The following is an 11,754-nucleotide window of genomic DNA, read 5'->3' on the forward strand; positions in this document are numbered from 1 at the left end:
GTACTTGGGACCCTTTATGTGTTGCTCTATACAATGGCTGTGGCTTGGGGAACGGCAGTTTTCCCTTGCCCTGAGAGTGAAGGTGGCTTATGATTTTTGGGGTAACAGCACCTTGTGGATGAGTCCCTGAGCCCCTCCCGGCTACTGAGATTGTTTCACCAATTAGTAGCTTTAAACTTTTTTACTGCTTATCTATGTAATCCCCAGTAGGAAAAATGAATGTAGCATTCTTTATTGACATTTTCCAGGAGGATGGGGTGAATCTAATGGGAGTAATTCCCATTCACAGCCGCCTTACACAGCCGCCACCTTAGTGGATCTGCATTCTTTCAAAATTATTATAAAAGTTATAGTAAGGCAGGGGGTGCCTTTATGGGGTACCGGGGTATGGCAATAAGGCCCATGACAGAGAAATTGAGTGCAGGCCAGTACAGCGACACAATGGAGGATTAAAACTTGAAAAACTGTTGACCTTGCAAACAGTTCTCCTCAGCCGAATCCTTGCTCTTAGGCGTGAGGGGCAGTTCTTTCATACTCAGCTTGTGTTAACTGCATGGTCCCAACGTTTTTTTTTTTTTTAAATTTGCTATGGAGGAGTCAGCAGGTGGCATGGTAGTTAGGAGTGCAGGACTCCCCCACATGGCCAACTACGGTTTGAGTCCTGGATCTGGCAGCTTCCTTTCTCACTTTCCTTCTCTCTCTTGCTCTGTCCTTCTAAATAAATAAATAATAAATAAAGTTAAATAAAATAATTCTTTAAAAAATTTTGCTATGGGTATGTGCACACACCAGAGAGAGAGAGAGAGAAAGTGAGAAAGTAAGCCACCAGGTCTGCAATTCAAACCAGTCGGCCATGTGGGAGTCCAGCACCTCAGCTGCCTCAACCACCTCAACTGCCTCAACCACTCTTCCCATGCCTCCTGTTGGCCTCCAGAAAAGAATTTCTTGGATCCTCTCATTAGACTTTTTATTAGGTCTGACCCAGTTATAGCTTATGAGAAATATCATTCCTATAGTAATAGATTTAGCTGTTCTAATTACTGTAGATGTTCACTTAACTGACACATGGAAGAACTGGGTCAGTTCATACCTAACACTGATCAACTTTTTAGTTGATTCAAGTGGGGCATCAGAACACCTAACTAATTGTTGCTTAAATCATAAGCATATATTTTTTTTTTTGTTTCCCTATAGAGTTTTTTTTTTTGCTATAGGGCACATATGCTCAGCAGAGAGACAGAGAAAGACAGAGAGACAGAAAACAAGAAATCAGCCCCCCCCCCCCAGGGGGGTGGCCATGCCACAGTCCCTTCTCTTTAATTCTGTCGGGATTTTGGGCACACATCCACACACACCTGGCATGAGTTTTAAGCCTCCTGATCCGGGACTCACACTGTGATTGACCACATAGGAGTTCAGCGATGTAACCATTACACCATCTGCTGGTCTCAGCATACTTATTTTCTTAACAAGAAATCTGGAGGGTATGTAGCTTTCAGGTTATTCCATCTAGGAGTATCATCATGAACCCTGGCCATTTCTCAGTCAGTGCTCTTATTTATATGTTGGCTTTTCCTTGCTTTTTCCTTTTTTTAGTTGCCAGAGGATGTTTGTGCTTGCCAGAGAGACACATAGAACAAGAGAGAACGCTCTCCCCATTGGGATGTAGTTATGTAACAATCCCTTCTCATCCATTTCTTCATCCTTAGGATTTTGGGCACATATACACACATGCCTACGTGCCTGGTGTGTTTCTCAAGCCTCCAGGACTGGGACTTGAACTGTGACTGACCATGTGGGATCTCGCTCCCTTAACCACTAGGCTATGGCCAGCCCATGTGTTGACTTTCCCGTTTCATGATTATAATATCATGCCTAAAAGTAGACTTCAGTAATCCAGATACCACGTTCGTAGTCCAAACGTTGGCTGGGTGAGTATTTTTTCAGGAAGGATCCTTCTATAGTGGTTTTTTACTTTTATCAGTGAAGGACAACATTTTTTTCTAGAGGCCCCCTTAAAAAATTCCCTTCGTCATTGGGACCAGCAGTTAGCGTAATTGCTATGTCACTGGACTCCCACATAGTCAACCGCGGTTCGAGTCCTGGGCCCGGTGGCTTAAACTTATGCCGGGAACGTGTGCGTGCGTGCGTGCCGAAGATCCCGAGAGGAGAATAGAGGAGAAGGGATTGTGGTGTGGCCATCCCCCCTGGGGGGTGATTTCTCACTTTCTGTCTCTGTGTCTCTCTCTGTCTGTCTGGCGAGTGCACGCACCCTATAGCAAAAACCTCTCCAAAAAAAAAAAAAGAAAAAAAAATTCCCCTTCTCTCACTCACCAAAACCAGGCTTATTAGCCACCTATAGTTGACAAGAAAGCTAGGAAAGCAAAAGTCTGGCAAAAAGAGAGAAAATAATGATGATTGATTGATGCCAGGGGTTGTCAATATTGAGTGCTGGCATGTTTACTTGTGTTAGGGTACATTGGAAATGTGTAGAGAATATCGTTGCTATTTAGTGACAGGACGTTCTCAAAGAAGATAGAGGACCAGCAGGTGGCATGGTGATTAAGGGCGCTGGACTCCCACATGACCGACTGTGGTTTGAGTCCTGGACCTGGAGCCTTGCTTTCTCGCTTTCCCTTTCTCTCTCTCTGTGTCTCTCTCTGGAAATATTAAAAATAATAATAATAATAAATAAAAGTTAAATGAAATTAAAAAAAGAAAAGGTAGAATGTCAGCTCAAAATGCCAGTATAAACCTGACTTAGACCAATCATACTTCATTATTGGGAATATACATGTTATTACCCTAAAGAAAATGGAAAAATAAATAAAGGAAAAAGTGGAGAGAATGTCATGGGCTAGGCAAAGACCAGTGTTTTCCCTATGGTTATTATTCCATTAGCTTAAATGTTACAAAGCACACAAATGTATATTGGCTATAATTGGTGTGGGGATACTAATGGAGTATGAATACTCTAAGTTAGAGTTTAGATTTGTGTTTCTCATACAAATTACAGCTGTAACTATCTTCTGCTTTCGAAAAAAGTAGTACTAGAACTGAGATATTCCAGAGCAACTTGAAAATCACGGTACATGCAGTCTTATTATACTTAACAGTATTTTAAGGAGACTTGACCTGGGATCAGCAGATGGTAAAATGGTTATGTTGTTGGACTTCCATGTAGTTGACCATGGTTAGGTCCTGGACCCAGTGGCTTACAACTCACACTGGGCATGTGTGTGTATGTGCCCAGGATCCTAAGAGGAGAATGGAGTACAAGTAAGTACTTGTAGTACTTACTTGTAGCTTACTTGTAATGTGTGCTCTAGGCATCAGTTTGTGTGTGTGTGTGCATGTGTGTATGTGTGTTTAAGAATTGTTTATTTAGGGTCCAGCAGGTGGTGTGGTGGTTAAGGTGTTAGACTCCCACTTGGCTGACTGCTGTTAGATTCCCATACTGGGGGTGATTTGGTACCCCCCCCCCTTATCTCTCTGTGGTGAGTGTATGTACCCCATAGCAAACTTAATAATAATAAGTAAAATTAAATAAGTAATTATTTTAGAAGAAAGAGACAGAGAAAGTGAGAAAACAAACTGTTGGGTCCTGGACTCAAACTGCAGTTGGCCATGTGGGAGTCCAGCACCTTAACCATCATGCTACCTGCTGGCCCTAGTTTCTGTGTTTTACCCAGAGAAGAGTGAGCCTTGGTTAATCCAGCAAGTCAGTTATGTAGATATCATTTAAGAGAGTTACAGCTTTGTGGCCAGCTCTGAGACACAGTGGTGATGTGCTGCTCAAGAGAAGCCAGAACACAGATGGTAACTGAGGTTCAAATCCTCAGACAGGTCAGCCTGAAGCATGCTGGGCACATGTGCAAATGCTTAAGATCTGATGGATTAGAGGATTGAAGGGAGAGGATTGTGGCATGACCAGACTCTGGAGGGCACTCATCCGTCTTTCTCTTTCCCCCATGTACACATTCATGTATGAGCACACATGCTCAGTCATAAAAAAGAAAATAATTAAAATAGTTACTGCTATTTATTAAACTATGTAATACTTAGAATGAGCCTTAGACTTTTTTTCCTGAATAATAAATTGGGCTGTTTTAATAAAGACCAAATTTTATCACTTTCTTTGAATTTTTTCTGTCTTACTTCAAAGCTAATACACTCTGAATGGTGTTATGATTCTCCCCTTTTACTTGTGAAAAATGCTGTGGCTATTTGGTTATTCTTCTAATTTGCATGAACCCTTTCCCATACCCTCCACCTCTGCCTTAATTTTCAAGCAGCAGATGGACTTCATCTACTCTGAATTCTCTGAAGTCAGGAGAGTCATGTGACTATTGAGAATAGCCAAATGTTAACTGCAGTTGAAGCATATGAATATCTTGAATATATTATTTGATAGATACTAGTTAACTTTGTTATTTTACTTTCATCTGTGATTTTTAATTTTTTGTTGTATTATTGTTGGGAATGCTTATTTGATTGGCTGTGTTTTGTTAGATTAGACCATTGATCTTTGTTTGATACTAGTAAGGGAGAGGAAGTTCCCAAGAGTTACTGCTCTAGGTGAGCAATGATCTTAAACAGGACCCTCTTAACTACCAAGCTATAGACTGATGATGGCTGTTTTATCGATCACTTATATCAGGGAACAAAATCAGAGTTCCAGTGATTTGCCCAAGGTCATATATCGTAGAGCTATCAAGAACACAAATAAACCTGGGCCAAATGATGGTGTGGTAATTAGGGTGGTTTGATCTCACATGACCAACAGTACTGTTCAAGTCTCAGATGCAGTAGCTTAAAAAATGCTGGGCATGTGTGCTCAAAAACCCCAAGGGGTTAATAGAAGTGAGGGGTATGTGGTATGGCTGTCCCTGCTCAGGGTGTGCTTTCTTTCTTTCTTTCTTTCTTTTTTTTTTTTTTTGGAGAGGTTTTTGCTATGGGGCGCATACACTCGCCAGAAAGACAGACAGAGACGGAGAGAAAGCGAGAAATCACTCCCCAGGGGGAATGGCCACGCCACAATGCCTTCTCTTCCGTTCTCCTCTCGGATCTTGGGCACGCACACACATCCGCCCGGCATAAGTCTAAGCCATCGGGTCCAGGACTCGAACCACGGTCAACTACATGGGAGTTCAGCGACATAGCCATTATACTAACTGCTGGTCCCTTGGGGTGTGCTTTCTTACTTTCTGTCTTTCTCTCTCTCTCTGGCAAGCACATGTGCCCTCTAGCAGACTTAAAAAGTAGAAAAAAATTAAAACCCAGAACTATTAGAAAATTTATACTAAAATATGCCATCTTTATGTTGTAGTATTAACTACATTTACAGTTCCTACTGTTAGGGCCTTTAGTTATTTATTTATTTTTTACTTTAATTGCCAGAGGATGTGTGTGCTCATCAGAGGGTGGGAAGGCAGAGAAAGCACCCTACAGTGGAAGATGGTCATGCCACTGTCCCTTCTCCATTTCTCTATCCTGTTGGGATTTGCAGCACATATGTTCATGCATCCAGCATATTTTTTTGTTATCAGGGCTAGGATTTGAACTGTGGTTAGCCATGTGGGATCCAGTTCCCTTAACTACTAGAGCACAGGGCCAGTTCAAGGCCTTTGGTTTAATATGTGAAAAAAAAATGTGCTTGAAGTATTAGATTATATGAAATCCCGTTGTGATAAAATTTTCTACATGAATGTGTAAGTTTCAAGGGAAAGTTTTGTATTAACAAGTTAGTAGAGAAATTAGTTTATTACTATTGCCTATAGTGCACTATAATGACACGAGATCAATATTATTCTTAAAGAGAATTATAGGAAAATAGTTTATGGAATCACTTTTATTTAGATAATTTAATTCAGAAAGTATGACTTCCTTATAATCCAAAGTTACTTAAATCTCTGATTCATCATTGAATTTATAGTTTGTTTTAAAGTGAAACATTTCCATTTTATTTTATGTAAAATAAATTAAGAGCTTTTTCTAAAAGCATTAATGTAAATTATTTTTAAAGGAGGTGATTATCTTTTATGACTTTTAAAAAATGTCAACCTATAGATTTGTATGTAATTTAAATTTAGTTTCTTTGAAAAAGAGTCTTCTATGACTAATGTTTCTGCTTTTTTTAAATTTAAGTCTGAAAAACATTTTGCCCATCAATTTTAATCACGTACATTTTCTTTTCCTTTGGATGCTCTATTTTGTAAACAAATTTTAGATTTTAAGTATTTTGATCTAAATTGTTTTATATGCAAACATTGTTACTAGAATTTTTGTCCCCAAGTAAGACCCTACACGTCTCCAAAAATAAAAAAATATGCATTTTTTAAGAAAACCATCTTCCTTTTAGACTTCTCATAGTATATTTTTAAAATTTAGTTAACTTTTTTTTGCTTTCATCGAACTTTCATGTTCTTATTAGAATAAACAGATGCCAGAAAAAAGATAATGGTTTTCTCCAAAAGAACCATGAGTTTCTGAACAGGCCTTTTTATGCAAAGTTGGTTGGGTAAGACAAATGGAAGAACTAGTTAAGCTCATTCCTTCTGTATTATTTTGAACTTCAAAGCTCCTAGTTGTAACCTCTGGTTCAGTCCCATCTTATAGATTTAAGTGGCTTTTGTTTTGTTTTTTTTTTCATGCAGGTTCTGCTCATTAATCACCACGAGTGTGGATCTGAAGAAGAGTTTATTACCTCTTTTTTTGAGTATGTTTAACTTCAGATACACACAACGTAGCTTCTCCTTCCCTATTAGATTCTTAGAAGGTAGTTATATTTTTATAGTCTCCTTCTTGTGGCTTTGATAGTTGTGATCAATAAGAATAAAAACTATTCCTTTCATACCGGGCTACTTGCATGCAAATCAGTTCATTTAAAACCTCCTGGAGGTCTTTGGCATGCCAGACATAAAACTATGAGTGTTTGTCTGTGGAGGTAACCATGTTCCAAAGAGATTATTTTAGTATTTAATTCTTTTATCAAGTTTCTGGGAGAGTTATTGTTTAGGTTTTGGGAATCACTGACTTTAAGGGGCTACTTTTGGTGTGTGAATTTTCAGAATTAATTTAAAATGGGATATGATAAATTAGAAATGTATTATATGTAAATGAGTAGTAGAGAGAAATTAGCTTGCCTTGTACCTATAATGTGCTTATTATTAACAAAGTAGCTGATTGATCATGCCTTAATAGTTAAACATTAATGAGCATATATTTTCTATGTTTGCAATTTCTAGAAAATTAAGTTATTTTTTCTCTTTTGTACATGGATATGATGAATAAAATATGTATAAAATTCTTTTTTTTTTTTTTTTTTTTAATATTTAGGGCTGGAAAAAAGAAAGAATTCTGGCTGAATACCCTGATGGCAGGATAAAAATGGTTCTTCCTGAAGACCCAAAGTATGCCCTGAAGAAGGTATTTCTAGTGAAATTTCATATAGCGTGGATGATATCGTTTTAAGTAGCTAATTTTAAGAAGATAACATATTGCTGGCATAGCACATTTATTTTTTTTTTAAACTTTTTTTTTTAAGAATTATTTATGGGCCATCAGGTGACATGATGGCTAAAGGCACTGGATTCTCAGATGGCCTACCATGGTTAGAGTCTCGGACCTGGCAACTTGCTTTCCCTTTCTCTCTCTCTCTCTGGTCAAACTAAAAAAATAATAATAACAAATGGAAATAAATTAATAATTCTTTAAGGAAGAATTCTTTTTTTTTTTTTTGCTATAGGGCGTGTGTACTCACCAGAGAGACAGAAAGCAAGAAATCACCCCCTCAGGGGGTTGGCCATGCCACAATCCCTTCTCCTCCATTCTCCTCTCAGGATCTTGGACACACACACACACACACACACACACACACGCGACCAGTGTGAGTTTAAGCCACTGGGTCCGGGACTTTAACTGTGGTCAACTACATGGGAGTTCAGTGACATAGCCATTATGCTAACTGCTGGTTCCTTTAAAGAAGAATTCTTTAAAGAATAAATGAATGAATAATTCTTTAAAGAAGAATTATCTATCTATCTATCCATCCATCTGCCTTAACCACCATGCCACTGGCTGGTCTGGCACAGTACATTTAATTAACAGTTCTGAAAACAAGAAATAAGCATTTAGGAACCAGTAGATGGTATAATGGTTATGTTGCTGAACTCCCTCATACTTCTTGGGATCTTGGGCACACATGCACATTTGCCTGGCATGAGTTTTAAGCCACCAGGTCCGGGACTTGAACTGCGGTTGACTATGTGGAAGTCCAGCAACATAACCTTTATACCATATGCTTATCCTGTTACTGAACTCAAATCAGGTTCGCTTGCCCAAGCACTGTAAAACCAAACCATAGGCACATGGTGTGATGAAGGAAAGTACAGTTTTATTGCAAAGCGCAAAGCAAGGAGAGTGGGCAGCTCATACTAAAAAGACCCGGTCTCTCTGAGATGTTCCCCACATGTGTTTTCTTAAGGGCAAAATTAGGGGCAGAGGTCTGAGGCACATGAACAGTTCGGTGATTGATTCATGAGGGTGAGATTATCTCCTAGGCATTCTCGATGGGTGTGGCTTTAGATACTCAAATTTCTCTTAAGATTTCTGGTACCATTCAGCCTAGAGTCTTTGAGCTCACAACCTGCAGTTTCCAGCCTGCAAAACATCTTACATGTTGAAATGAAAACTTTATCTTTCCTTTAAGTGAGAGTTTTAGAGGTCAAATGGCCCTTATTCATGGTCCATGTTGGTCATTATCATAACCAAAGTCTGAAGACTTACTCTTTGCTCTGGGTAATTGCAATGTAAATGGACCTTATATTTCAAGAAACTTAGAAAATACATTAGGGCGTCCTTGTTTGGTTTCAGTCCATATACTCATTTTTTTAGATGTCTGATATCTTATGTAGGAAAATTAATTTAACCTTTGTCTTTTTTCCATATGTAAAATGAGAAACCATAAACCTGCAAGAGATGTTGCATTTAAGTGAGATAATACTTGTAAAGTGCTTTCTTTGTATAATGTCTGGCCCATAAGTGGTTGCTAGAAAGTAAACATCAGTTTCTTTTCTCTGTGCAAACTTCCATTTTATTGATTAAGGCTCAACATAAGACAAGTGCCTCAGTTGGCTAATACATTTTCCAACTTGTAAACTCTCGATGTTTCCAATAAAAAACCTTAATGTTCTATTTAACCTGTTGTAGGTATTATTGCCCGTCTTGTTCCCTAGACTGTGGGGCTTGGCATAAGTCTCCAGATCTTCCCTTATTTTGCAAAGTTGTCCACAGTCCTTAAAAACAGTTATTAATCAGTATAGACATTCAGAAGCATTCTTTGGAGGATATTCTGCTTGGAATAATATACTCAACTTGTGGACTTAGATACTCTTATGTATATATATGTGTGTGTATATATATATGTATATTTATATAAAATGTTTCCCTCATTAACATTTTTATTGTTCTTTATTGGCAGGTTGATGAGATTAGAGAGATGGTTGATAATGATTTAGGTTTCCAACAGGCTCCGCTGATGTGCTATTCGAGAACTAAAACCCTTCTCTTTATTTCTAATGATAAAAAAGTAGTTGGTTGCCTAATTGCAGAACATATCCAGTGGGTAAGTGATTTTTAAAGAGTGCTCATAAATAGTAATGGATGTACTGTGTTTTCTTGAATAATACCATCCTGTTAAATTTGTCTACACTTTATGTAAAGAAGAGTGAATGCAGGAATTCAGGTGTGTAGGTCTTTATCACAGTGGAGTTGTATCTTACATGGAAATCAGTTTTTCAGTTGATAAGATAAACATTTTATGAAATCAGAAGTACTGTTAGGGTTTTTTTTTTTCCATGTTAGATACTAATGTAATATCTTCCTTAGTCCCTCCAGCACTGGAATAAATCAGGGCAAATTAGTAGGCAAAATTCAGCCTGTTTTTGTAAACGAAATTTTATCATAATTCAGTCACACCCATTTGATCCCTTTTTCTATGACTGCTTTGAAATTACAAAGACAGAGTTGGGTAGTTGCCATGGAGACCAGGTGGACTGCAGTGCCTAAAGTATTTACTATTTTGTTGTTCTTTTAATGATTAATTAATTTTTATTATTATTATTATTTAAAAAAAATTTACTGTCAGAGATACAGAGAGAGGCACAGTGAGAAAGCAAGTGGCCAGGTCTGGGACTTGAACTGTGGCCAGCCATGTGGGAGTCCAGCACTGTAACCACCATGCCAGTTGCTGGCCTCTATCTTACTGATCTTTATAGGATGTTTGCTCACTCCTGGAATAAATCACTACTTCGCTGGTTGAACAAACGCTAAATGAGTAGTTGGTTTTGTTTAGATGCCAAATTGCACACACACCCCAAAAATAATAGAATCACAGTAAATGATGTGTTCATATTATACGTGTACTAACTGAAATTAATCTAAAAACAGAGACTCTGACCTCCCTAATTATGCTCACTTTTTTTTAAATTTTTTTGGAGAGGTTTTTGCTATAGGGCGCGTGCGCTCACCAGACAGAGAGAGACATAGAGACAGAAAGTGAGAAATCACCCCCCAGAGGGGATGGCCATGCCGCAATCCCTTCTCTTCCGTTCTCCTCTTGGGATCTCGGGCATGCACGCACATGCGCCCAGCGTGAGTTTTAAACCACTGGGTCCGGGACGCGAACCACGGTCGACTACATGGGAGTCCAGCGACATAGCCACTACACTAACTGCTGGTTCCCCCTAATTATGCTCACTTTGAGGCATATCTAAATTCTGTTTGTTCTTGTCGTTGTTTTTATTTTGCTAGACAGCAGGTGCACTTGGCTGGAGGGAGCGGGGAGAGAGAGAGAGAGCGGGGGAAGTGAGAAAGCACCCTCCCTTCATGGAGGATGATCATGCCACATTCCCTTCTCCTGTATTTCTCTCTCCTTTTGGGATTTTGGGCATGTAATGCCCAGTATGTCTTTTTAAGCCACTAGGTCTGAGACTTTATTTTTTTAATTTAATTTTTTTTTTTTTTTGGAGAGGTTTCTGCTATAGAGCGCGTGTGACCACCAGAGAGACAGAGAGAGACAGAAAGCGAGAAATCATCCCCCAGAGGGGATGGCCACGCTGCAGTCCCTTCTTATCCATTCTCTCGGGATCTTGGGCATGCATACACACGAGCCTGGCATGAGTTTAAGCCACTGGGTCCAGGATTTGAACTGCGATCGACTACATGGGAGTTCAGCCACATAGCCATTACGCTAATTGCTGGTCCCCTGAGACTCTTGAACTATGTGGTTGGCAATGTGGGATCCATGCATCGTGCCAGAGGCTGGCACCTGATTTTTTTTTTCAGCTAAACTCTCACTCATGAATTCAGTGTATGTTATGTGTGACTGTATTTTTAGCATATTAATAGCTGCCTACAAATACATGCTTCCTTATAACATTTTCTTTTTTAAAAAATTTTAATTCCATTTATTGTTGTCATCATTTTTAAAAATTTTGTTAGACAGAGAGAAAGAGAGAGACAGGCAAAGTGAGAAAGCAAGCCACCAGGTCCGGGACTCGAACCGTGGTCAGCCATGTGTGATTCCAGCACCTTTAACTACCACGCCATCTGCCAGTTCCCATCAAAACATTTTCTAATAAAGTAAAAAGTCAAAAACAAGTATGCATCAGTTTACTTCTTTTTTTTTTTTTTTAAGAATTATTTCATTTATTTATTTTATTTATTTATTCATTAATTTTGTTTTAATTTGTC

At 38.7% G+C, this 11,754-nt stretch overlaps 1 protein-coding gene across 6 annotated transcripts in view; it reads left to right on the plus strand.

The window, feature by feature from the left end:
• The window catches only part of ESCO1 (establishment of sister chromatid cohesion N-acetyltransferase 1), a 78,221-nt gene that overhangs the window by 43,550 nt on the left and 22,917 nt on the right, over positions 1–11,754 (plus strand). For 4 of the 6 annotated variants that reach the window (XM_006151602.3, XM_006151604.3, XM_006151603.3 and 1 more), the window contains exons 9-10: positions 7,339–7,428; positions 9,482–9,625. In XM_006151602.3, the coding sequence (XP_006151664.1) occupies positions 7,339–7,428; positions 9,482–9,625 (234 nt within the window). Of the gene's footprint in view, positions 1–6,656; positions 6,779–7,338; positions 7,429–9,481; positions 9,626–11,754 lie in introns of those variants that run through there. The other 2 variants (XM_027773096.1, XR_001370595.2) reach the window with 2 other exon arrangements.

This window comes from Tupaia chinensis, unplaced genomic scaffold (genome assembly GCF_000334495.1).
Source record: "Tupaia chinensis unplaced genomic scaffold, TupChi_1.0 Scaffold000320_2, whole genome shotgun sequence".
Classification (NCBI taxonomy): domain Eukaryota; kingdom Metazoa; phylum Chordata; class Mammalia; order Scandentia; family Tupaiidae; genus Tupaia; species Tupaia belangeri.